The sequence below is a fragment of the Pantherophis guttatus genome, chromosome 2 (assembly GCF_059756535.1).
Source record: "Pantherophis guttatus breed Tessera chromosome 2, ASM5975653v1, whole genome shotgun sequence".
NCBI lineage: Eukaryota > Metazoa > Chordata > Lepidosauria > Squamata > Colubridae > Pantherophis > Pantherophis guttatus.
This window is the reverse complement of record NC_142064.1, coordinates 247,647,606-247,674,922: the sequence shown is the minus strand read 5'-3', so window position 1 is coordinate 247,674,922 and position 27,317 is coordinate 247,647,606. Positions and strand designations below refer to the sequence as shown.

The window sequence follows — 27,317 nt, the reverse complement described above, 5'->3', positions numbered from 1 at the left end:
CTGTCTGCGTAGAACCGTTGTACCCCCTGCCGCTGATAACTGATTTGTTGGCTACCCTGGCGTCAGGGAAAATCTTCACGAAATTGGACCTCCGCGAAGCCTATTATCGGGTACGGATACGTCAGGGAGACGAGTGGAAAACCACATTTAACACTCCCCTTGGCAGCTACCAGTTCCTGGTGATGCCTTTCGGTCTACAAGGGGCACCAGCGGTGTTTATGCAGCTTATAAACGGTATTTTACATGAACACCTATATCGGGGCGTCTTAGTCTATCTGGACGACATTTTGATCTACTCTGATACAATGGAAGAACACGTCCAGCTGGTTAGACAGGTCCTGACCAAGTTGCTGGACGCACATCTTTTTGTAAAACTCTCAAAAGGTGAGTTCCACCAGGAGGAGATCGATTATCTAGGTTTTCGAATTAGTCGTACTGGTATCCAGATGGACCCGAAGAAAGTAGCTGCGGTCTTAGAGTGGAAAGCTCCGCAAACCCGTAAACAACTGCAAAGTTTTTTAGGTTTTGCAAACTTTTATCGACATTTCATTCCGTCCTTTGCAAAAACAGGGTTACCATTAACGGAGCTATTGCGAACAAAAGGTGTGGTGGCCCCTGGGAAAAAACCTAGGCCAGGATACAAACTACAATGGTCATCTGAATGCCAACAGGCCTTTGAAAATCTTAAACGGGCTTTTGCCACTGAACCCGTATTGATACACCCTAACACGTCACAACCGTTCGTAATACAAGCGGATGCTAGTGACGTGGCAGTAGGAGCTATTCTAATGCAGAAAGATGCGAACGGTATGTTAAGGCCTTGTGCATACACCTCCCGAAAATTTACAACCGCAGAAAGGAACTGGGCAGTGTGGGAGAAAGAGGCCTATGCCGTAAAATGGGCGTTACAGACATGGCGGCACCTGCTGGAGGGCAATCCCATACCGTTCGAGGTCTGGACGGATCACAAGAATCTACAGGCCCTCCAAACACCTCGGAAACTGTCCCCAAAACAGGTGAGATGGGCACAATATTTTCAGCGGTTCCGTTTTGCCCTCGTGTATAAGCCAGCTAGAGGAATGTTTTTAGCGGATGCGTTGTCACGGATGCCGCAATATCACAGTAAACGAGATGAGGGTTTACAAGCAGTAATCTCACCCCTAAAAGCGTATGTATTGACAGCCCCGCAGACCGAGGATTGGCTCACGCTTTTACGGAAAGCCATTCGGACGGACGCATGGGCACAAAACAATGCAGCATCCCTGACCCACCGTGATGGCCTAGCGTGGTGGGGAGATAAACTCTATATTCCAGCAACATTGAGACAACGAGTGTTACTCCAGTGCCATGATAGGAAAACCGCCGGACACTTCGGGTTCCTTAAAACCCTACATCTGACGCGCAGACAATTCTGGTGGCCTAAAATGAGGAAAGACATTGACCAATACGTCCGGGGATGCCACACATGCGCGGTATCCAAGCCACAACCAGGGAAGCCACTGGGCTTATTACAAACCGTAGCCGAACCAAACAGACCATGGGAGGAAATAGCCATGGATTTCATTGTAGACCTTCCCAGTAGCAGAGGTTATACCGTTATTTGGACAGTAGTCGATCTTTTCTCAAAGCAAGCCCACTTTATTCCATGTAAAGGCTTACCCTCTGCCCGACGCCTGGTACGTTTATTCCTACAACATATTTACCGTTTGCATGGAGTGCCTAAGAGGATAATATCAGACAGAGGGGTACAATTCACCGCCCGATTCTGGAGAGGGTTTCTCCGTGATATAGGGTCCACCCAGGGCCTTAGTTCAGCCTATCACCCTAGTACGAACGGTGTTGCTGAATGCACGAATGCCATGATAGAACGATACTTACGCTCCTACGTTACCTACCAACAAAACGATTGGGTTGATTACCTTCTATTTGCTGAAACGGCATACAATAACGCAGTACATCGGAGTACCGGATTTACTCCGTTCCGGGTAGTCATGGGGAGGGACTTCCCTGCTATCCCGGAGTTAGACCTTTCCCTCCAAAAACCTATGACTCCCAATGACTGGGCTACTAACGTGAATGCTGTGTGGCCTCACGTAAAAACCGCTTTGACACGGGCCGCCGATGAATACAAGCACCAGGCAGACAAAAGGAGGGCTACATGTCCATCTTTTCAGATCGGAGACCTGGTTTATTTGTCAACAAAATACTTAAAGCTACGATTACCAAGTAAAAAACTAGGACCCAAATATATAGGCCCATTTCCTATCATTAGGGTAATTAACCCCGTAACATTCATGCTAAAACTACCCCCCTTATTGGGGAAGACCCATCCGGTATGCCACTCTAGCTTGTTAAAACCGGCCACTGCACCCACTGCAACACCAAAACCACCTCCTGGCCCGGTAACCGGTGCCCACTATGAAATACAAGACATCATCGATTCCAAACTACGTAGAGGCCAGTTATACTATTTAGTCCGCTGGACAGGGTATCCTGATAGTGAAGCATCCTGGGTACCTGTAAAAGACATAAACGCCCCTAGATTACTGAGAAAGTTCCACAAAGCAAACCCCCAGAAACCACATCCCTTACCTGACCATTAATATCATCTCTTTTTGTCTCCTCCTCTTAGACGGACGCCTGGTAGGGGGAGCCGCCTGTCGAGCGTCAAGAAGCACTCGACATCATGTCCATGCACCGGCAGAACATGGATACCCGGCTGGAAGGGGGGGGGTTGAGCCACATGGGTGATGGTGGTGGAATAGGCTTCTGAGTAGGCGTTTATGTGCACGGGTGCCTTATAGGGTCGCGTGGGATTAGCTTACTACTCTGAGAACACTCTAGAAAAGTGACGGCATCCCAGTACGTCCGAAGGAAATGAGGAAGTACGAGACCTTCCAGCTGAAGGTAATCTGGAAGGAGCTATATAAGGACTCGCTTGCAAGGGCGTGACAGCTGCGTCTTTGTTTTGCTAGCTTTGCATTCCGGTTTCTGTAAGCGCGATTAAATGAAGATACACCAGCTTAGCTTCAAGCGTGTTCTTTGAGCGTGGACACAGTCCTAGGGGAGCCGAGACCCGGTTTGTGGGGGCAATAAGCTGACTTTGTATAAAAATATACAAAAGTATAGACTCAGGGCGGCTTAACACGTTGTAAGCCGCCCTGAGTCTCCGGAGAAGGGCGGCATATAAAAATAAATAAAAATAAAAAAAAATTATATAGGATATACACTATATAAAAATAGAGAAATTTCCCTGTTATTTAAAAGGATGATTCGTGTAACCTTGAAGTTGTATCACTTGTCAGAATGGTACACCTTAAGCCACACCCCCATGAAGTTGTGTAAAGGCTCATACATGGGGGACATGATTTAATATAACATCTTCCTCTTTGCAAAATTTAAGGAATGCACCATTCCGATAGATTCTTGCTTTCTGAAGCTTGGATTCTTTCCCTCTTCTGAAAAGTTTCTAGTACCACAATCCATACTATTGGAAATAAAGCAGAATTAGGGATTTATGGAGGAGAAAATGGTGATGGTGATGAGTTATGTCCTGAAATGAATATTAGAAGATTTCCTGAAAAATACGTGCTAGGAGGAAAGGCAGTGGACTTGATATGAGAGAAATGTTCTGATAGAAGAATTGGGGGAATGTGTTAATGATCTGGAAGATGGATATTGTAGTTAGAGGAAGGGTTTCAGGGGAGAGGGATAATGGTGAGTCATGTCAAAAATGGGGCAAAGCAAGCTGGTGATATTCTATTTGCCACATATGGGGCTGGAATGCAACATTTAAATATGCTATAAACAGAAATGTAAATTAGATGCATTTATCTGAATATAAAAGGCATGGACTGCATTATTGCATATTTGAATGATTGGGGCATGAAAGAGCCTTATTTGGGCTAGAACTTGTGTGTCCCTTCAGGATTTGTCATTTGGAAAAGAGGTCCCTGGAGTTAAAGAAATTAGCCTGTGACTATAAAGTTCCAACATTTTCTTTCTTTCTATTTCTTCCTAAGGAAAGATTTCCACCTGCTGGTTACAAGATGAAATTGTAACTTGTTGCTTTATCCTTGGAGAAATTAGAAGAGTGTATAGAAATGTTTGCCTCTGAAGCAGTCAGTAGGGGGGAGGTAAGCCAGGGCAGCAGCTTTTTCTGACAGTCCTGTTGCAAATAAAATTTATGATATTTTACCCCTCAAATACAAAAGAAAGCTATAGGATGGAATCACAAGTGAGCTATTTCAAGCTTCAGTCTGTGGATATCTGGAAAATCATGGTAGTGCAGGGGTAACAAACTTGATTTCATTGAGGGCCACATTAGGGTTGTGTTTGACCTCGGGGGGTCAGGGTGGGCATGGCCAGCTCGATGTCACTCATGTTGGGGCACCTGTGGTGGCCCCAGCACTCTGCCAGCGAAAACGGACTCTGGAGCTCTGTTTTCTGCTGAAATGGCTTCCTGCAACCCTCTGCCAGTGAAAATGGAGTTCGGGAGGGCTGCCTGCTGCGAGCTCCATTTTTGCTGGCAGAGGTACCATGGACTGGTTCTTTACTGTTTCTGGGGTGGCCCTGTGAGCCAGATCTAAGCACCCTGCAGGCCAGATCTGGTCCCCAGGCCTTGAGTTTGACCCCCCTGTGATAGTGGTTCCACTTATTTAACTTATTTAATAATTCTTATATTCCTTTTTCAAGATTATCTTCATAGTTTTCCACTCAGGGTTTTGTGTTATTTTGGCCCTGCCTTTCTTGAAGTTGGCCCTTTCCCCAGGCCTTGGGATGAAGAATGGCTTTCTATGGGAGGCTCCTACGAAGATGAGGGGGTCAAATTATTTTCCAAACCACCAAAAGGCAAGATGAGAAACAATGGGTGGAAATTAACCAAGGACAGAAGGAATCTAGAACCAACGAGAAATTTACTAATGGTGAGAACAACCAACCAATGGAATAACTTGCCTTCATAAGTTGTGGGTGCTTCATCACTGGAGACTTTCAAAAAGAGACTGGATAGCCACTTTTTTTTTTTTAAAAAAATGATTTATATGCCGCCCTTCTCCGGAGACTCAGGGCGGCTAACAATGTGTTAAGCAAAACTTGCCTGGAATGGTATAGGATTTCCTGCTTGAGCAGGGGGTTGGACTAAAAGACCCCTAAATCCCTTCCAACACTTGTTCTATATTCTATAGTTGACTTGTATTAACTTTGTGAGTTTTTATTTGTTTTGTTAGAATAGAAATAGAATAGCAGAGTTGGAAGGGACCTTGGAGGTCTTCTAGTCCAACCCCTTGCTTAGGCAGGAAACCCTACACCACTTCAGACAAATGGTTATCCAGCTTCTTGAAAACTTCCAGTGTCGGAGCATTTACAACTTCTGGAGGCAACTTGTTCCACTGATTAATTGTTCTAACTGTCAGGAAATTTATCCGTAGTTCTAAGTTGCTTCTCTCCTTGATTAGTTTTCATCCATTGCTTCTTGTCCTGCCCTCAGGTGCTTTGGAGAATAGCTTGACTCCCTCTTCTTTGTGGCAGCCCCTGAGATTTTGGAACACTGCTATCATGTCTCCCCTAGTCCTTCTTTTCATCAAACTAGACATACTGAGTTCCAGTAACCGTTGTTTATTGTTCAGTCATGCCATCTAACAGATTTTTTATTGCTTAATAAACTAACCAGAGTTGATTGATTTAGGCAGCTCTGTAAATCTGATAAAATAAATAAATATAAAAGATGACAGGAGGCCTTTCAAATATCTTCCAAGGCTTAGATTTTATGACTGAACAAACAGTTGAAGAGATTTGTGGACGTCAAACTGGTTGGACAAGAATGGCAGGATCCATTATTTTGTTAGGCAAATTCAGTCAGGTATCTCCATGGGAACCAAGAAAGCAGAATTAGCAGGTTGTTTTCCATCCCCTCCCTAGAAAACAGTTTTCTGAGCAAGAATGACTTGAAGGATGAGATTTTAGATTCTTTCAGAAGCAACAGCATTTTGGAGAATTGATGTGGGAGAAAGAAGTGGAGAGACTATCAGAAGCATGAAAACTGAGTAGCTTAATTTGGTTCAATCCAGTGGTGGGATTCAGCCGGTTCGCACCGGTTCACATGAACCAGCTGTAAATTACCCACTCCCTGCTATCAAAGTGGATCCTGGGCACTGCACTGCAATGGAGAAACGGGCAACGGAGTGGTCAACGTGAGGGAAGGAGAAGACCACTTTCCCTCTGTCTTCTCCCTGCTCCTCCTCCTTCCCTTGTGCCGGCCACTCCATTGACCGTTTCTCCATTGCAGCACAGTGCAGCATCCAGCATCCACTTTGATAGTGTGGGGGTGGGGGGAGAAATAATTTAACCATCGGTTCACCCAGGGTCAGGTTGGCTGACGTGGGAGGCTCATCTCGCATGTGCGGCGGAGCTGGAGGACGGGGATGGGCCATGCCTCCCACGACAGCCAACCTGACCATGGGTGAACCAGTTGTTAAATTATCTGAATCCCACCACTTGTTCAATCTATATATTTTATAAACAAGCACAAATATTTCGAAGTGCCAATAGGTGGCAGAAGGACTGGCAGGGCCAGAGGGAGAGGTGAAAAGAGGGATCAACCTAAAATCCCTATGTAGCCACAATCAAAGTTCAACCCCTCCCCACCGAGCCATTGACCTTTATCTAACTCTAATCAAGTGCTGACTGTTCGTTCAGAAGATTCCTGTGTATAGGCTGCTTAGCAAGGAATCAGTTAAATTGAACCTTCGAAGATGTGTGGCCTTGGTCTTTCACACCTGACACTGAATGTTTTCCGAAGGAAATAATACCAGGATCCATAATGTATTTTTGGAATGCTTGACAATTAAAAAAAAAAAAAGGGGGGGGGATATATGATGTAATAGTTGGGTACTATGAAGGGTTGGGTACTATGTTCACTATACACTGTTACATACAGTGAACCTCTGATTTACCAAATCTTGATTCAATAGGTTTTGCATAAAGGTAAAGATAAAGGTTCCCCTCGCACATATGTGGTAGTCATTCCTGACTCTAAGGGCGATGCTCATCTCCGTTTCAAAGCCGAAGAGCCAGCGCTGTCCGAAGAAGTCTCCGTGGTCATGTGGCCGGCATGACTCAATGCCAAAGGCGCATGGAACGCTGTTACCTTCTCACCAAAGGTGGTCCTTATTTTTCTACTTGCATTTTTTACATGCTTTCGAACTGCTAGGTTGGCAGAAGCTGGGACAAGTAACGGGAGCTCACCCCATTACGCGGCACTTGGGATTCGAACCACTGAACTACCGACCTTTCGATCAACAAGCTCAACGTCTTAGCCACCAAATTTCCACTTTGTTTTACACCCCCACCCCCCCACATAATGAAATCATTACACAAATGATATACTGTAATTGACATGATTCGCATCAATGTACTTATTCACATAATGACATTACTTTCCTAATTACAGTATGCCATCACACCAAATGTCATAAATGAATATGAATGATGTCATTTTGTATCATACCAGCATTATTTTGCAATTTAATTCAGTAACAATCTTCATCAATTAGATATTCCCAGATGTTTATCCAATTGATTTTCAGAGATAGTGGTGGCATTTATATAAACAGCAAGTTTTAATTTCATTATAATCCTGGTGGCCAGGATGGTATATTCAAAATTGGAAGCTCGGCTTCATGCTATTTTGAAGCACAAAAACACAACAAAACTACAATGGAAGATTAAAAAAGAATTCAAACAATACAAACCAAACCAAATATAAATCCAAAAACTGTGCTTTGTCCAATTTCAACATCCACACCCAAATTCCTGGGCCTGCCAGTCATTACTTTAGCTGAAATATTAAATGTGGCTCCCAAGAATGAAATAATGTCCATCACTGTCCTATGTTACATACGGTATATCTTCACCTCAAAAAGCTCTTTTTGAAGGATTCGCTCTTGTATTTGTGAAGTCTAGAATGATCATAGGACTTTCCAAACCATTAGTTCACCTGGAAGTATAGGCCTGTAGTTCTTCTGAACTCGTTACTTATATGTCAGAATAGTAGTGAAACGGCTCCTACTCATAGAAAAACTGGCCTTTTTTTGTTACCTCATTTGAGACCAGCAGGTTGATATGAACTCTGAGTTCAAAACCTCAAGGATTGAAGACTTGAGTCATTTCAAATTCACTATCTCAGATTGTTAGGCAAAGTACAAAAAAAAAATCTGTTTGATAAGACCACAGTTCATTCTTGTGCCAAAATTCGTTTTATGCTATTCTATCTTCTTAGGGACACAGCCCTCCATTTCCAGAACTTCGGGCCATCCGTCATACTTGTTTGTCTCCTTATTGTTTTCCAAATGCTGTAAAAAAAGAAACAAAATTAGCAGTGGTGAAATCCAATTTTTTTTACTACTGGTTCTGTGGGCATGGCTTGGTGGCTGTGGTGTGGCGTGGTGGGGCTTGGTGGGTGTGGCAGGGGAAGGATACTGCAAAATCTCCATTCCCACCCCACTCTGGAGCCAGGCAGAGGTGGTATTTGCCAGTTCTCCGAACTAGTCAAAATTTCCAGTACCGGTTCTCTGAACTACTCAAAATTTCTGCTACCGGTTCTCCAGAACCTGTCAGAACCTGCTGGATTTTACCCCTGAAAATTAGGCATTTGCTTTGGATAGTTATATACTTTTCAACAGATAGGAATATGGATTCCACAAAATCAAAGCATTAACTTCTTCAGCTCAGTAGCTAGTAGATTTTTCTTCCTAAGTATTACAGTAGGTAATTCTTGACTTACGACCACAATCGAGCCCCAATATTTATGTTGCTAAGTGAGACATTTTGTTCCTTTTTGCAACTTTTCTTGCCACCTTTGTTAAGTGAATCCCTGCCATTGTTAAATTAGTAACACCGTTGTTAAGCGAATCCGGTTTCCCCATTGACTTTGCTTGTCAGAAGGTCACAAAAGGGGATCATGTGACCCTGGGACACTGCGACCGTCAGAAATGTGAGTCAGTTTTCAAGCATCCGAGTGTAAATCACCTGACCATGGGGATGAGTCACTTCTTTTCAGTGCTGTTGTAAATCTGAACGATTGCTAAACCAACTGTTGTAAGTCAAGGACTCCCTGTTCTGATTTTTATTTGGAGATGTAGAAATTGCATTTCTGTGATTTAGCATCATGCTACAGACATGTTTATTCGGATATCTTTTTCTATATATGTTAAAGCATCAAATGCTGATTTATAGCAAGGTTCTATATGCATTAATTTAATAGCATCTGGTCTTCTCTGAACAGCAGACTGAGTCCATACAGTCATTTACAGCCTGGTTCCTGCCTATGCCTTGAGAAGAACTAGTCCTCGACTTATGACTGGTAGTTTAGCAACTGTTCAAAGTTATGACCAATCTCCACAGAGCTACTTATGATCCAGTTTCGAAGTTCTGACAGCTGCCCCCCCCCCATCTCCACCATGCAGTGATATGATTGCATTTTGGGCAGAGGTGGGTAAATTTTGGGCATTTGGGTACTTGCGGGACCGCCTACTACCACGAATAGCCTCCCACTGGCCAGTATGCTCCAATAGAGAGGGGCTCCTCCGGGTGCCGTCGGTCAAACAATGCCGACTGGCGGCCCCCAGGGGGAGAGCCTTCTCTGTGGGGGCACCTACTATCTGGAACAAGCTCCCCCCAGAGATACGGAGGATCCCGGATCTGCGCACCTTCCGCCGCGCTTTAAAGACCTTTTTATTTCACCAGGCGGGCCTGGCCTAATTTTCTCCCTCTTTTATAAAAGATTTTTAATTTTTAATATTTTTTAGTATTTTATATATTCAAATTTTAAAATTGGTTTTAAATTGATTGGGGTTTTAATGTGTCTGGGCCAAAACTATTTAATTTGATTTTAATTCCACTTTTAAATTTTGTATGTATGTATTTTATTGTTTGGCTGTGCACCGCCCTGAGTCCTTCAGGAGTAGGGCGGTATAGAAATCAAATCAAATCAAATCAATAAATAAATAATTTACCTTCTCTACCAGTTCGCAAATGTGAGCGTGTGCATGGGGATGCTGCAATGGTCATAAGGGTGAAAAACGGTTTATATAAGTCATGTTTTTCAGTACCATTGTAATTTTGAATGGTCACTAAATGAACTGTTGTAAATCGAGGACGACCCGTCAGAGCAACAGGTTGCTAAGAACCCAGATTACAATCCTCTGACTCCGAGGTGGTGGTGTGGCATTTTGTGATGCTCAGAAGTGCTTTGCAGGCTATTAATCATCCTTTCTGAGGCCATTGTTAATTCTAACCTTTGTTAACTGAATGGTCGTAAGCCGAAGATTACCTCCAGAGATAAAAGACAGAGATAGAGGAAAAGCAATAAAGAAATGTTAGCTTTTAATAGAAAGAGAAAAGAAGGCAAACCAGCCACAGGGCAATACTGCTGAAAATCTTAATTCCAGAGGTGTGAAGGAATGTGGGTTGGATTCAGAGAAGCTGAAGAATAAACAGTAAAAGAGGTATAAAAAATACCTGAGTCCTAGGGAAGCAGAAAGTATAAGAAAGGAACTTGAAACAACTCACCTTAATTGTGCTAGGTATCAAATGAAGCAGAAATGGGCTTGGGCAGATTCTGCCACAGTACCCTAAACCAGTGATGGGTTTCAAATTTTTTTACCAACGGTTGTGTGGCTTGGTGGGTGTGGCTTGGTGGGTGTGGCAGGGGAAGGATATTGTAAAATCTCCATTCCCACACCACTCCAGGGGAAGGTTACTGCAAAATCCCCATTTCTTCCTGATCAGCTGGGTCTCAGAGGCAGAGAATAGATGGGGGTGGGGCCAATCAGAGGTGGTATTTACCGGTTCTCTGAACTACTCAAAATTTCCGCTACCGGTTCTCCAGAACTGGTCAGAACCTGCTGAAACCCACCTCTGCCTTAAACCACATGAAAACACATCCCAAGATACTCCTGTTTTCTACCTTTGCCTAAATCTAAGGGCTGACAAGAATACCTGCCATGGGAACGGACCAGATTAGCCCAGTTTCAGGAACTATTAATGTGATTTCCTCTTTGCCGGAAGAGGAAATTTCCTGCCCTGCTGTGGTCCTAATAGTCAATGGATTGTAGTGGGGGAGGGTTAGGGTTTTTCTGATTCTGCCATTTTTTTAAGTAACCAAATAAGAAACCATCTCAGCATGCATCACTTGGGATTATAGGACACAGCTATTGTTACCACAATGCACCTGTTCAAATGGACTTTTGTTTTTGAGTCCGCTCCCGCCAAGGAATATCCAGTTGTCTCGAAAACCTATCTGGGAAGCATATTTGCTTCCTAAGTCAGAAAATATCTTCCGGGCTTCATCATTTAGCCTGAGAGACAGAAAATCATTTTGTCATATTTTTTTTCTTTAACACAGCAATTTAAACCATGGAGGATAAGAGCGGCAGAATTAGCAAATTGATCAATTCTGCACTTCATAATTCAGTCTTTCAGAAGACAGAAGACGGCAGAACACCCATCTATATAAAGCTCATTCAGATGCCAGATAGTTTCTCCTTACTCTGTGTTGACCAAATCTGTTGCATAAAATATTTTCTCTTTTAGCTGTTACCATTCATCCATGCAACAGCTCTCTGGTTCCAAAAGCCAAAGCTTTAGGAGTTTCCCTCTTCATTTAGGCAGGTGGAAAAGAGAATCAACTACATTTAAATTTTTCCTTTGGAGGCCTATCTGCCTCTATTATCCTTGCTGTTTTGCAGGAAACTATCAAAACAGGTTCTTTTGAATTGGGATTCTGAATGCTCTTAAATTGGTGTGAGACAAAAACAACAACAACCCCAAAATACACAGATTTAGGATTCATTATATCCCAAACCATCCTTTTCTGGAAAAGTATAAACAGAACTGGGAGATGATTTTAGCCATCTTCCTTCCTTCCTTCCTTCCTTCCTTCCTTCCTTCCTTCCTTCCTTCCTTCCTTCCTTCCTTCCCTCCCTCCCTCCCTCCCTCCCTCCCTCTTATTCAACATTTATTGCTCATATATTCCTATATACTCTGGAGTTACTTCCACTTGACTGCAACATGCATAGGACAGTACTAGAATGCTAGAGCATTAGCAATCCAGACTGCTTCACTGTCCATTTAAACAAGACATTTTTGCATAATATTTCCCCATATTTCTGCACCTGAAAAAAAAAACACCTTCAGAGCCATTTACAGTTGCAATATCTGGCAACTTACAGAAGCATGCCTTCCATTCATTTTATATATTAACATAAATTGCCCATGAACCTTTAAAAATAATGCTTATTACTTTTCTTTCTGTACTATATAAATAACAAGCAGAGCAACAAAGAAAAACATCTCTGGAAATTATGTTACAAACAAAAGAATTCCATAAACATTGACTGCATTTTTTGAAATTTGTCGTTTTTTGAAAATGACAAATGGAAATACTGATAAGCAACACATATCAATAATCCCATTGCTGCCAAATGTGCGTACATTTCACTTTCCATAATTAGTCTTGTCTAATTATTCCTTTACCCAAATCCATGCTTCCAAGACCTATAGTGCATGCCATCTTGATAAATTTCAGAACTGTGGCTGTAGTTAAGACGAATGCAAGCACCTTTCAAACAACAATTGATCTGAGTCATAGTAATAAAAATGACAATAAAAGTTATCTTACCATCTCATCTTATTATTTTATCATCTTATCTATCTTAATACATAAAATAACATCGTGAATACGTTCTATCATAATATATGTCAACCTGGAGGTTGTATTCATCTTAGTTGCACTCATGTTATCTCATATTGTTGGAATTCATTATTGGAATGTATTTTTGTGCAACAACTACAGTAGTATTCAGCCAGTAGATGGCAGTGTTTACAAGTTTGGATCTATGGTACATACTCTGTTTTTTTTTTGTTTTAAGTAGAATTTCCTGTTTTCTGTTATAGTTAAAATGGTTAAGCAGTAAAGCACATGGTGACTGTACACTCTGTTTGAGCTGTGGTGCTATATATAAACAGAATTTCTAACACATACTCAATATTCAAGGGAATTCTAGACCATCTGTCTTATTTCCTCTGCATCAAAAGATATTAACAATTGAGAAATGATGTTACTGTCTTGGTGTACTTTGGCAGGAGATGAAAAGAGCAGCATCATACTGAGGCTCACATAATGCTTACATCACTAACAGGAACTTTTAAAAAAGGGTCTCCTTATGTGTTATTTCTATGTTAAACAAATTACACCACAAGACTAATTAAATGAAAGAAGTACTTCAATAGTTTACTTACTTTGTTGCTGGGTCATCATAAGAGGCAAGGAGCACAAGGGTGCCTTTGCTAATTCCTTTCAAAAAATTTAGCAAATTTTCAATATCTTATGGAGAAACCGAGAAAAAAAGTTTGTGAATTACTTGTTGTGAACTTCTGATATATAGAAAATATAACTAACAAAGGAGATCATAGTCTTTTTAAACAAATAATGTAACACTCTCCCCAAGAAAAAAAAGCAACCAAACGCTATAGGTCAGCTTGTGCTTTCCAGATGTTGACTGTGCTTTATAAAATTCTAGAAACTGCATCTGGAGAAGGGTTCTGTATGCAAGAATAATCCCATAGACTGATCCAACCTGCTTTGCTTTGTTTGAAGCCCTTTGAGATAGGCATAGTAGACTACAATGGAAATAGGTACGATAGACTACACTAACTATAGAAATTCAACCTGGAGGTTATCTAGTTTATGAATTTTAGTCTGTATTCAGAAGTTACAAGGAACTACAGAAGTATAATTAATATATTTTTTAAAAATTTGATTTATATGCTGCCCTTCTCCGGAGACTCAGGGCGGCTTACAATGCGCTAAGCAATAGCCTTCATTCTTTTGTATATTTATACAAAGTCATCTTATTGCCCCCACAACTGGGTCCTCAATTTACCTACCTTAGAAAGGATGGAAGGCTGAGTCAACCTTGAGCCTTGGAGAGATTCGAACCTGCAGTAATTGCAGGCAGCTGTTCTTAATAACAGAGTGCTTTAGACCACTGTACTACCAAGGCTCTTATATTAACCAATAATCTAAGCTAACCATCTCAACAATTTCTTTGCTTTATGGAAATTTTCTTGTACTTTCAACTCCCCTTAACCTTCAGTATTGCACTATTAGTACATAATGGATTAACCAATTCACATACCTCCAGAATACATATCAAAGCTATCTATTTTGATGAGTTGTCCTGTAATTCCTGGAGATTTAAAGTGAAACACAAGTTTTAATGAAACATGCTTATAAAGTACGTGCACTTAGTTCAGCCTCTGGAATGATGGAAAAATGAAATAAAAATGTCAAAGGCTAAAATTAATTGGTTATCAAAAGTGGAACATGTTTTCAATATGGATGGAAGTATATGATAATATTTTTTTTCAGCATTCTATGCATTCTCCTTTTTGTCCATACTAAACTGCTGAAGACAGATTTTGTGCTTGTTCTTGGGACATGGCCAAAATCTACAAAACGGATACAGATAATTTTTAAAGAAATGGGCATTCAAAGTATGAGGAAACATGTAAAGAAGGATGATAAATTTTCCAGGATGTTGAAATTACTAATAAGAAGAATTGCTTCTTACGGGCAAACAATTCTCCTGCTTTGCTTCTGACTGAAAAATCTTGTAGATTTTTGAATCAATACTCAAGTGATACTGAACCCCAAAAAAGGCGAACATGTAAACCTGAAAATGTTGTCACTTTTTTCTAACAGTATTTGAATCTTCCAGTTATCCGAATATAAATTGTGTATCCTTCACGAAAGTAACTCAATAATCAAATACTGCCAAGCCTGACTTCAAGTAATTTGTAGGAAACTCTAGTAAATATTTAACAATATTAACTATTGCTACAGTCCTGCCTATGGACAATTGCTACGAGCAGGAGCTGTAAGATTTATTCCTCTTCATAATGTGTTTGTTAAATGGATAATTATTTGTAAAACATCATGGTTTGGCCCTTCTTTCTAGCTCCCTTCTGTGGATTAAGAGGCCTCTCCAAATTGTACTAGTGGAAATTTTGAAAACTCTGAAGTGAGGAATGCTTTAAAAGTTTGTTTTAAATCGTAAAATAGATTTCATTCAGTTCAGAAACAAAGAGAAAATCCAATTTTAGAACTAGGAAGTATCAAAGCAGGCCCACCCAGTTTGCATCATTCCACAATTTTGGTAAGGCCTTTGCCCTTACTAAAAAAATGTCATGCTTCACAACCTCAGATCAGCTAATAAAGACTGCAATTGTCTTCTGCTGAATTTTGCATCAGTCGACTCAGAAAAATGTTGCGTGGCAAACGACGACAAAAGCATATTACTATATGCATACTATAAATCTACTTTTGCACTGCAACGACTACTTGAGAAACTACTAAAGGTATGAATAAAGCCGGTGACCTATTTGTGATTCGCCCATGATCAAAATCGCACACAGCACAGCCATCTTTGCTGCCAACTGAGATATATTTCCTGATATGTAGACAAGATGGTGATAACACTGGTGATGATAATATGTACAATTCAGTGGTGGGTTTCAAAAATTTTTACTACCAGTTCTGTGGATGTGGTTTGGTGGGTGTGGCATGGGAAGGATACTGTAAAATCTCCATTCCCTCCCCAATCCAGGGGAAGTTTACTGCAAAATTCCCATTTCCTCCAGATCAGCTGGGAAGCAGAGAATAGATGGGGGCAGGGCCAGTCAAAATTTTTATTACCAGTTCTCCAAACTACTCAAAATTTCCGCTACGGGTTCTCCAGAACTGGTCAGAATCTCCTGAAACCCACCTCTGGTACAATTTCACCATTTATGTGTACATAAGGCACATTATCGTTTATATCTAGAGATATACTTTTTACTACTCCTTTTAGAGTAATTAGGGCAATTGCTCTTTCTGTACCCTGCTGCATCCATTCCAATTCTGCTCATTTATTTTTATTTACTAGGCTATTCCAGTCTTAACTTACTCAGAAGGATATGGCTTTTTTGCCACTTGCCAATCTCAGGCCTCCTAGGACTTTCTTTCCATGTACTGATCTTGAATAACTACAAGTTCCTTTTTATGTACAAAGACATGTGATATCTGATTAGACTTTCTTTTCTGGTTTGCAGTCTCCCAGTAGGAGATGGCCCAGAGATTTTGTCTCATTAACTGTCTCTATTGTAGCCCGTTCTTCCCTTTTCTTAGTATTAATTTTTATTCGAAGAATCTTTTTACAGAAAGTTTGAATATTTTATCCTTTCAGTCTACTTAACAGTATATCCTGGGTCCCTTCTTTCCACGCTCTATCCTTTCTAATCATTAAAGTCAAGTTTGTTTTATTTTCTCTTTTCAGGAAAAAGAAAGAAAGAAAGAAAGAAAGAAAGAAAGAAAGAAAGAAAGAAAGAAAGAAAGAAAGAAAAAAAGAAAAGGGGCTGTGTGTGTTGCAGATATATTGTTGTCTTGTCCCTAATCAAACAAGTCAATTTTGACATCTCTGCAAATTCTGTTATCTTCACCAACCCACGAATCTCTTGTTGTGGGGATTCTCTTCCTTTATAAATAAAATTTAATGATTAAGCTGCAGAAAGGGTTTATGAAGACTTTAACAGTGCCAAAGTCCATTGGGCTTGCCAGATGTCATACTATTTTCTCAAGGTTAGCTTAATTATCATAAAAATGATAGATTTTTATATTGTTTTATGATTCCAGAGCATTGTTCGTTTCCATCATCAGAGCAGGACATTTTTGAAGAGTAGAAATAGATTACATTGGAGTCCTTAGTGCTCTCTGAACTTGGGTGTTTCATTACCAACTAGATATCATTTTCAATGCACATCATCATCATCATCAGTTGGTAACTGATGAGGATACCTAGTTGGGTAATGAAATGTCTGCAGGCAAACAACCAAACTCAGAGAGAGCACAAAGGACTCCATAGTTCGATTCTGATCTACTTATATTCTCTTCTATTGGAATGAATTTACTTTGTTCTTCACTCACACACCTCCCAATGTGAATATGACCTCTTGGCATTTTTAAGCATGCTTTTCCTTCTAATGTTGCCTCAGCTGCTCTTATCTCCTTTGGTTGGTGCATTTCACTTTGTCAAAGCTAATTCCTGCAGTTCATTAGCTATTTCACAGGGGCAGGAATAAACCACATTTAAATCAATGGTTACCAGGATTTCTAATATCTTCTAATACCTAACAGCACAATGACTATAACACTTGTCCTATAAATAGAAAGTTTCTCATTTGAAACCTGGCAGAAGCATTGTCCTTTACAAAAAAATACTATTTCCCCCCATGACCTACCTACTTTTTCCCTGTCTGTTCTTTTTAAAGTATTAAATAAATTCAGTGGTCTACCATTTCAATATTTTCCTAGTCATTCGGGATAGAAGGGTTTCAGCTCTGTTGCCCTGTGAATTAGCCAACAAACTGTTGGGATTAGCTTTTAATGAAGTGAAATACATCAGCTAACTTGGAAAGGCATGCTTATGATTTGGAAATAACACCATGTGAATGACATAGCCATGTCCAGTAGCAGACAAAGGGAGAAATTGTCATATGATAACAGTCTTTAAGATTGGGCCCCTTAAATGCCAAGCAAATCCATCGGTTCTAGAATATAGATCGTTTCAATACCGTACAGAAAAATTTCCCTATTTGTTGAACTAAGCCTTTCTTGTGGATAATAACCCCTATCTCCCTTCTACTGGGAATAGGAGAGAAATGTACTTGATTAAACCCAAGCCTACCTCACTTTGCATTTTTGCACCAGTGTGAATCAAAACCTGCTTCTTCATTCACAATCCATATATTTCTGAATTTTGCAATACAATTTCATTTTCATTGCAATTTTTCAACAAGTAGAAATGAGGTGAAATCTATCATCTCTCTCTCTCTTTCTCTCAACTAGCTCATATCTATCTATCTATCTATCTATCTATCTATCTATCTATCTATCTATCTATCTATCTACCTTCTATGTATGTATGTATGTATGTATGTATGTATGTATGTATGTATGTATCTATCTATCTATCTATCTATCTATCTATCTATCTATCTATCATCTCTCTCTGTCTGTCTGTCTGTCTGTCTCTATATCTATATCTATCTATCTCTCTATCATCATCATCATCATCATCATCATCATCATCATCATCATCATCAATTTCTGATAACAGTGAGCAGCAATGCATTATTAGTAGCATCCCCTGCCCTATGAAACATTTCCCCCCTTGAGATCTGGCAGGGCTCCACCCTCTTAGCTTTCCAGAAAGTCATTAAGTTGCCCCCCCAAGTCATTAAGTTGCCCGAGGCATTGGGGAAGCAAAATTGGAACCTTGGGATGGATGCTGGACATCACTTTTTCATGTTTGTCTGTTGACTTGTTTTATTTTTGTGTTTTTATTATTGCCGTTAGCCACTCACAGTTGTGTCTCACAAGATGGGCAGTCATATAAATCTAACAAGCAACGGAACAAACAAGAAAACAAATAATCCTAGGGAAACTGCACAATAGCGCCAGCCATCTGTCTGTAAGTGCCTATGATTCTCCTGTATAATTTGTGCTTTGCATGGCTTCGTGACCACGCCTGGGATTTAAGCAAAGGAACATGAAAAGTGCTCTGCATGCAAATACGCACTTCCCCAAAACCATTAAAGTAGATTTCCTCTCGAGATGGTTAGAAGAATGCAGCTGTTCTACGTCTCATCTGTTGTCATGCTTTTTTTTTAAAAAAAATGATTTTCTATTAAATACATTTGTTAGTGCTTAATAAACATGGTATTTAATTTGCTTAATAATACAAATTTACATTCTTAATCTCTACCCCTTTTTAGCCAAGCATTGGTAAAATAGATTCCATGTTTGATAATATTCTACATCTTTAATTTTCAATGTCGATCTATCCATTTCTGTATAATCTAGTACAGTGATGGCTAACCTTTTCCGGACCAAGTGCCCAAAGCGCACGTGTGCACGCCCGAACCCCCAAAATGCAATGCACGTGGGCCCCCTCACATGTGCCCCCATGGATGCATGTGGCCCCGTGTGTATGCATTCCACCCCCGTGCATGTGTGTGTGGGCCCTTGCACACAGCCCACCCCCCCACACATGTGCGGCAGAGACCCGATGACCAGCTGCCCGGCAGGAGGCGTGTGCACATGCGCAGCGCAGCTGAACTGGGGGGACGGCTCACATGCCCACAGAGAGGGCACTGTGTGCCATCTGTGGCATGTGTGCCATAGGTTCGCCATCATGGATCTAGTATCTTCTGACTATCTCTTCATCTCGCGGTACTGTATATCTTCATTTTTCCAGTATTGTGCCAATATAATCCTCGATGCTGTTAAAACATGTAATATTTACATACTCTTCTTATCCATTTTTTTTTGATACTATACCTAATAAAAACAATAGTCATGCCTTTTAGATGTTATGGCAATTGTATTTTATTTTCTCACTAGACCGGATTCCCATATTTACTGGGAAACAATACATTGAATAGTAAAAATATTTGCTTCAAAACAGCACTGGGAGCCTCATTGATTTCAGAAGAAGCAATCAAAGAAACAGGACAAGTCACATTGAATATGATTGAGCCTTTGGAAAAACTCACCATTAATAAGCGCAATGTTCAAACCTCGACCAACATTATTTTTCACATTGCTCATTATCCTAAAAAAAAAAAAAAAAATGCAAATGAAGAGAGATTGAGAGTTGAAGTTCAACCGGCATATACTGGAAAATGCAAAGCCAAAATCTATGAAATGAATATGGACAAGTGCATCGACTGCTCAGAACTTACATATTGCCATCAAAGCAAATGGAAGGACCAACCACATTTGCTGCACCACTGATGATTTTGAATGAAAAAGTATGTTCTGGACAAGGTCTTCTCTTATTGCACTTATTTTGTGCTAATGGTGGTTCTGGCAAGAAAATTCAGAAGGGATTTTTAAAAAAAGCATCCTGTAAATTATATTATATGAGAGATCTCCATTTTTCTCTTAATTGGGACCCATCTACCACATCATTGACACAAGCTCTGTACAGGTAAGTCCTTGACTTACAACCATTAAGCGACCATTCAAAGTTATCATGGCAGTCATTTATTTATTTTTTTACAACCAGTCCTTATACTTATGACTGTCACAGAATTCCCCACAAGTCACGTGATCAAAATTTGGGTGCTTGTATTTACAATGGTTGCAGTGTCCTGGGGGTGTGTCATATGATCCCCATTCATGACCTTCCCAGCTGGCTTCTACCAAGCAGAGTCAACGGGGGGCAGCCAGATTCCCTTAACAATCACACGATTCACTTACCAGCTAGAGTGGTTTGCTTAAAAACCTTGGCAAAAGAGGTCATAAAATTGTGCCTTGCACAATGGAAATTCTGCTCCCTGCTGTGGTCATGTGTCAAGGACCAGCCTGTACATTTTCCCCAAATATTTCCAATCATTTTATGGGTGCATGGGACCAAGAATGATATTGGCCATCTTAGGCTTTCTGTTGAATTTCCATTTTGCTTTGTGATAGGCCCGTGATGGCGAACCTATGGCATGCGTGCCACAGGTGGCACACGGAGCCATATCTGTGGGCCCATGAGCATTGCCCTATCTTAGCTTCAGCGTGCAAGAGCGCACCAGCCACCTGATTTTTGGGTCATCCGGTCGCACTGGAAGTTGGGAAACATGCCATTTCCGGCCTCCAGAGGGCCTCCGGGGGGGAGGGGGAAAGGCTGTTTTCACCCTCCCCAGGCTCCAAGAAAGCCTCTGGAGCCTGGGGAGGGTGAAAAACAAGCCTATGGGGGCCACTGTGCCAAAAGCGGAGGGAGCACGGGTGTGTGTGTGTGTGTGCATGCGTGGGGGGCAGGGCACATTGAATTATGGGTGTGGGCACACATGCGCGCGACCCCCTGTGCTCCCCCTGCTTTTGGCATGCGACAGCAAAAAGGTTAGCCATCACTGTGATAGGCCTTTCTTGTCTGTTTCCACCCAGTGATGTCTTTTTTCTTTCTGAATGGTCAGGTCAAAGCCTTGTTAGTAACATTCTACTGGAAACCATATCAATGACCTTAATTTTATTGAGATACCAGCTGACAGGGTCAAGGGCAGAGTTTGGCTGTCTTAGAGCCGCTACTGATGTCTACTATGTATTCCATTTGATAGGTCCAGTCGGAGAATACTAATTGGAGCACTGCCTCCAGCCAGAGGTATCCAGATAACCCTGCCATGCATCATTGATAGTAGAAAGGATGCCAATGACCCCTCCAAATGTGGAGTCAGCCCATGCACCTGATGAGCAAAAGAAAGGAAATAGGTCTCAGACATCACTTGGTGATCTCTATTAGTATTAGTGATTATGTCTGAGCTTGAACTGGTCCTAAAAACACCATTGTTGGGGGTAGAATTTGGTACTTTGGATTAGACGGGAAAGAACCAGGCACACTAAAAAGGATACCTTGGGCCTCTTATCTAAGGGACCAAGTATATGGGCTCCTTTCCTTTCTGTACCAATACATTTGTAAGGAAAGGAAAAAGTAAAAAGAAGCCATTTTTTCCTGGCCCTTAATTGAGGGGGAAAATATCACGGCAGCTTTGTCTTCTCATCTTTACAAGAAAGGAGACAAAGGTGTGCATGGAGAAGAATGTTGGCTGGAACAAGGAGAAGGAAAGTAGGCCTTGGACATTCTGGGGATGACCAATGTTTATTCTCAGGGGCTTTGTCCTAAAATTATAACCGCAGAAAACTCAGATCTGCAGAACTAGCATTCTGATACAAAGGTAAAAAAAGAAAAGAAATAATACTGAAAGAAATGTACTCACTTGTACTTGAGTTAGTGTGGGACCCTGCAGAAGCCATCAGAAAAGACAAAACAGAATATTTTAAATCAGATTAGAATCAACTCTCTTACTGATTGGATTTGAGAGCCTCCGGAATAAGAGGGACCAAAATCTTTTGGTCTCATCCATTTAAAAGTTGACCACTTAAAATATGCTATGGATTACAGTATAGTTCCTTGTCCGCACAAAAATATCTCTGAGGTAACCCTCATGCTTTGTAAGCAAAGAAAAGCTTTGCCTCACAAAATCCTAAGACTAATTTTTTTGTTAAAAGAAAGAGATAATGGAAATAGATATTGCATGCTTCCATGATTCATCAAAATAGATACAATAAGGTTGGAAGCAATTTTCCCTCAAAGTCTAGTGGCCTAAAATAATTCATTTACTCTCTATATTTAAATAAGATGTTATCGCTAGGACTCCTAAAGGATTATTTATAAATTTAAATAATTTATCTCTTTAATTTCCTACTTGTTTCCCATAATTGAGTGAACTGATAAGCTGTAATAATTTAATTGCATAACATGGCATGAATACATATGTGAACAGTTTTTATTGTACTTGAAAGATAAAGATTTTTTTGCAGTGTTTTCCTTCTTTCTTTCACTTCCTTCTCTTTTATGTATACAATATAATACATGAAAGAGATACTATTGCAGTGAAATTTGGCTAGTCTGGGGTTGGTTATTTCAGGCTGTGTTGATGAAATTCAGCAGAAGAGCTGAATGCAATGGTACAGTTTCCTACCACTTGAAGATTACTGAGATTGAAGAGAAGTGATGGAATTAATTGGTCTCTGGAAGGCTTTCATTTCCACTGTAAAACTCACAAAATTTGCCTCAACACTTGCAATAATATCACACACTCACAGCCCTCTTCAGTCTTCCAGAGGTTCAAGAGACTGAGCTATGACTTCTGAATTGCAAAAGTTACCTAAATCTCATCTACTACAAAACCTAGTTTGACTTTGGAGACCAGGAATAGAATTATGCAGGACTTCAGTCTTCTTATCTGATGTCTGAAAGCAAGGAAGAAGACATAAGTGTAGTCATAAACTCTCAAAATCCTCTCTGTGCTTTATCTTCTTAGGTTGAGTAAAAAAATTCCCAAGGAGTCTTCTATTTGTGCTTTTTGGATCTTAAGTAGAACCAACATGTACTAGAGAAAGTTATTAAAGGAAGCTTCTCATTATTAAAGGAAAATTCTACTGCTATTCACAAGTGGAATCTCCATTAGATGTTTCTCCTTGACTTCTAAGGGGAATGGAGATTAGAAGGTGGAGGATTGGATTTGCATGTAAAAAAGAGCTTATATCATAAATTTTAGCCCTGAGATGATATGAGCATACAGAACATTTATTAACTCACATTTCTACCTGTTCACAATCCAAAGACTCTTGGGGGGTAACATTAGGAAATATTTGCCAAATTCAGACGGAAATTCAGATGATTTATTTGTTAAACATTTTCTCTACTGGTTCCCATTAAAAGAAAATATCAAAGCAGTTTAATCAGTACAAAACAATATAAAGCAGGAAAACAGGAAGGAACAAGACTATTATGAATCTGAAACATGATCTCTGTACTATACTCCAGCAGAAGCCAGAAACAACATCTGATCCTAGGGTCCACATATACTCCCATCAAGACAAATAATCAAGACAAATAAAGAGGGAGTCAAGCTATTCTCCAAAGCACCTGAGGGTAGGACAAGAAGCAATTGGTGGAAACCAGTGGTGAAATCTAAAATTTGTTACTACCGGTTCTGTGGGCATGGCTTGGTAGAGGGTGTAATGTGATTGGGTGGGCGTGGCCAATTTTTTTTTACTTTTAAAACTATTTTTTCTACAACCTCTTCTGTGAAGAGGTTGTAAAAAAATGCTTTTAAATGGCTCTGATAATCCCAGCTGAGTTGCCTGATCGGCAGAGAGTTTTTAAAAAATACTCTGACAATCAGGCAACTCAGCTGGGATCACCAGAGCTTGGATCGTCAGAGCCATTTAAAAGAAAAAAAGCCTCTGATGATCGCACGGCTCAGCTGGGCATGGGGTGGGGGGCAGGGATTTTTGTTACTGGTTCTCCGAACCACCCGCCTCCATCGCTACCTGATCAGATGATCCGGTCTGAACCAGGAGCATTTCACCCCTGGTGGAAACTAATCAAGGAGAGAAACAATTTAGAACTAAGGAAAAATTTCCTGACAGTTAAAACAATTGATCAGTGGAACAACTTGCCTCCAGAAGTTGTGAATGCTCCAACACTGGAAGTTTTAAAGAAAATGTTGGATAACCATTTGTCTGAAGTAGTGTAGGGTTTCCTGCCTAAGCAGGAACCTCCAAGGTCCCTTCCAACTCTGTTATTCTAAAATTCTAAATTTCAGGGATAAATGTTCCAGTGAATGAAACTGTTCTCACGTTAACCCTTATTTCCAACCACCCTCTACCAAATCTTTCTCTGCTCTGGTGGAAGCTATTATTATAATCTTCTTCTGCAGAAAGGAAGTCTTCTTCTATTTAGAGTAGAGAGAAAAGACAATCCTTCCTAATTTTTCTTAGAGGAATGTTCAATCCAAGTCACATCTTAAATATGGAAGGAAGATTTGATCTTTTCCTTCTCTTGCATTATAAGAAGATGAGCCTGGGGAAATTGTAGGAGAAGACCTGTTTTACCTTATGGTGACAAAAAAAATCAGGAGTCCTTTTCTGACCAACACATTTTATCAAAAGTCACACATTTTTGTGAGATGCAGCTCACTTCCTCTAAAGAAGTTAAATCAGATAAAGGGGCTATCAGGACCGTCCTGAGGCTGGTGGAAAATTCTTCTCTTCCACCTGTGCCTTTTTATTGGCCTTTTCGAGAAACATGTTAAAAAAAAAAAGTCAGAAAGCAAACTCAGTCTTTCTTAATAGCCCCCCCCCACTGCAGCAGATATTTTGTACCCATTAAGAAAGACTGGGCCAGCCTATCTACAAAACAAAAGACCTTCAGCTCCAGGGTGATGGGATTAAGAAGAACAGGACAGGATCCTTCAGGACATAATAGTATTAACCAGTGGTGGGATTCAAGTAATTCAACAACCAGTTCTCTGCCCTAATGATTTCTTCCAACGACGAGTTTGCCAAACTGCTCAGAAAGTTAACAACCGGTTCTCCCGAAGTAGTGCGAACTGGCTGAATCCCACCACTGGTATTAACCCACTACCATTTAGCAGAAGACACAGAGCTCACTACATTGCACAATCTCCTAAGGGTATTTCAGTCATCGCATCATCTCAGAGCAGTCCAAACTTCAACCAAACTTGGGAGCTCAGCCTAAGATTTGCATTTCCTCTTCTGCCTACGGAGCCAGCTATGACCCCTACATAACCCCTACATGACCCCATAGGGATCTGAAAACAGTCAATAGAATACATGTTCTTGCACAGGAGCAGGAAGCTCAAATACAAAGCCCAAGAGAAGGAATAAAAACCACCCACTCTCAACTCCATTTTGTCGGCTGCACCAGAACTACAAACCTTGGTGGTTCTGCTTCATCATTAAACCATCTTTCCAAGCAGCCTCCATGTTTCCAGTTCCAGCTTGGAACCGAACCCGATGGATTTTTCTTCCAACAATGTCATGCAGACAAACCATATTTCCCAGGACTACAGTTTAGATTGAAAAGATGGAAAACTTTTTTTTAGTAGATGGCATTTCATCTGCTAAGCTGGAAGAAGAGCCTAGTGGGCAAATGAAGAAGGGAAAAAAAGATGGAATGGAACAGAGATGAAAGAAGTATAATTTATTATAACTTACTCAGCCACGTCTTCACACTGATTGAATGTGTGCTTGTATTCTTCAAATAGGTGCTGGCAAAAAGCCAGGTTGCAGCTAAGGTAAACACCATCACCACGATCCTCAGCACACCTAGGCCAGGAGGAAGACAAGGTCAGGTACAAGATAAATTGAGAAAGCTGGGTGTGTTGCAAAACTCATAAAAACTAATCCTTGCTCTGCAGCCTAAATGTCAACAATATAATCTCTCTGGTTAGTCAAATAAAGTGTAACTTTTTAGAACTGGCATGCTATGGATGAATCAATCTTTTCCAGCTAAGAAATATCAGAAATCCTTCTAAAGTACTGTCTATTCTCACTGGCAGCAAGAATCCAAAATCTCAGGTACCCATGGTGAGCCATGGTGGCGCAGTAGTTAGACTGCAGTACTGCAGGCTACTTTTGTTGCCTGCAATTTGATAGTTCAAATCTCACCAGGCTCAAGGTTGACTCAGCTTTCCATCCTTCTGAGGTGGGTAAAATGAGGACCCAAATTGTTGGGGGCAATATGCTGACTTTGTAAACTGCTTAGAGAGGGCTGTAAAGCACTGTAAAGTGGTATATAAATCTATAAATGCTATTGCTATTGCTATAGAAGGGTGTGTCTCCTTTTATGTGTCATCTCATTTTCATGCAATCTATTCAACAGTCCATGGTTAAAACAATCCATGGCTTATGGCTTGTTCAACCTCTGTCAAGATTCATATTTCTACCAAGTCGCACTGTGGTTTGTCTGGATTTTGTGAATTGTAAACCATGGATTATGGCTTGATACATGATGTGTAAAACCAGCCACCAAGTTGTTATGCAGCTATTCATAAATCGGCCAATAAACAAGGATGATAAGATGGAAAATGAATGATTCTCTGAATAATGGAGGTCAGAATGGAGAAAATATGTAAGACAAAGCTAGGTGAGGGCAAATCCAGGTGCTGAATTCAGTCCTTTATATTTTCAAATATAACTCACTGGAGTTATATATATATACTCCAGACTCACTGGAGAAGAGCCTAATGCTGGGAAAGATTGAGGGCAAAAGAAGAAGGGGACGACAGAGAATGAGGTGGCTGGAATCACTGAAGCAGTCTGTGTGAGCTTAAATGGACTCCAGGGGATGGTAGAGGACAGGAAGGCCTAGAGCAGTGGTTCTCAACCTGTGGGTCGGGACCCCTTTGGGGGTCGAATGATCCTTTCACAGGGATTGCCTAAGACCATCAGAAAACACATATTTTCAATGGTTTTAGGAATAATTTTATTATTGGGGGTCACCACAACATGAGGAACTGTATTAAAGGGTTGCAGCATTAGGAAGGTTGAGAACCACTGGCCTAGAGGAATGTTGCCCATGGGGTTGCGATCGGTCGGACATGACTTCGCAACTAACAACAACAAATTTTCAAATAACAAAATTATATTTTGTGAGGAAAACTTTCCTCACAAAACCCTGGAAAATTAACAATGATGAGATACCTGTTTTTGGAAGGACTATCATAACCAACTTGTACAAAGACAGAGATAGTGAGGAGGAGGAGAAGAAGTGGCCACAGATTTCTGAAAGTGGAAATATAACTCATAAAACTTTAATCAAGGGAAAACATTAAGATCCCAAGAATCGAACCCTTCA

The 27,317-nt window shown here is 40.7% G+C and overlaps 1 protein-coding gene across 3 annotated transcripts in view; it reads right to left on the bottom strand.

Moving 5' to 3' along the window:
* Nucleotides 1-7,383: 7,383 nt before the first annotated feature.
* Nucleotides 7,384-27,317, bottom strand: part of FAM3D (FAM3 metabolism regulating signaling molecule D) — a 37,700-nt gene continuing 17,766 nt past the window's right edge. For 2 of the 3 annotated variants that reach the window (XM_034408785.3, XM_034408786.3), the window contains 8 exons: nt 25,676-25,786; nt 21,865-21,888; nt 19,843-19,966; nt 19,654-19,712; nt 14,199-14,249; nt 13,300-13,384; nt 11,231-11,357; nt 7,384-8,351 (listed from right to left, as the gene is read on the bottom strand). In XM_034408785.3, the coding sequence (XP_034264676.1) occupies nt 8,262-8,351; nt 11,231-11,357; nt 13,300-13,384; nt 14,199-14,249; nt 19,654-19,712; nt 19,843-19,966; nt 21,865-21,888; nt 25,676-25,786 (671 nt within the window). In that variant the 3' untranslated portion in view covers nt 7,384-8,261. Of the gene's footprint in view, nt 8,352-11,220; nt 11,358-13,299; nt 13,385-14,198; nt 14,250-19,653; nt 19,713-19,842; nt 19,967-21,864; nt 21,889-25,675; nt 25,787-27,317 lie in introns of all 3 variants that reach the window. The other variant, XM_087883750.1, reaches the window with a different exon arrangement.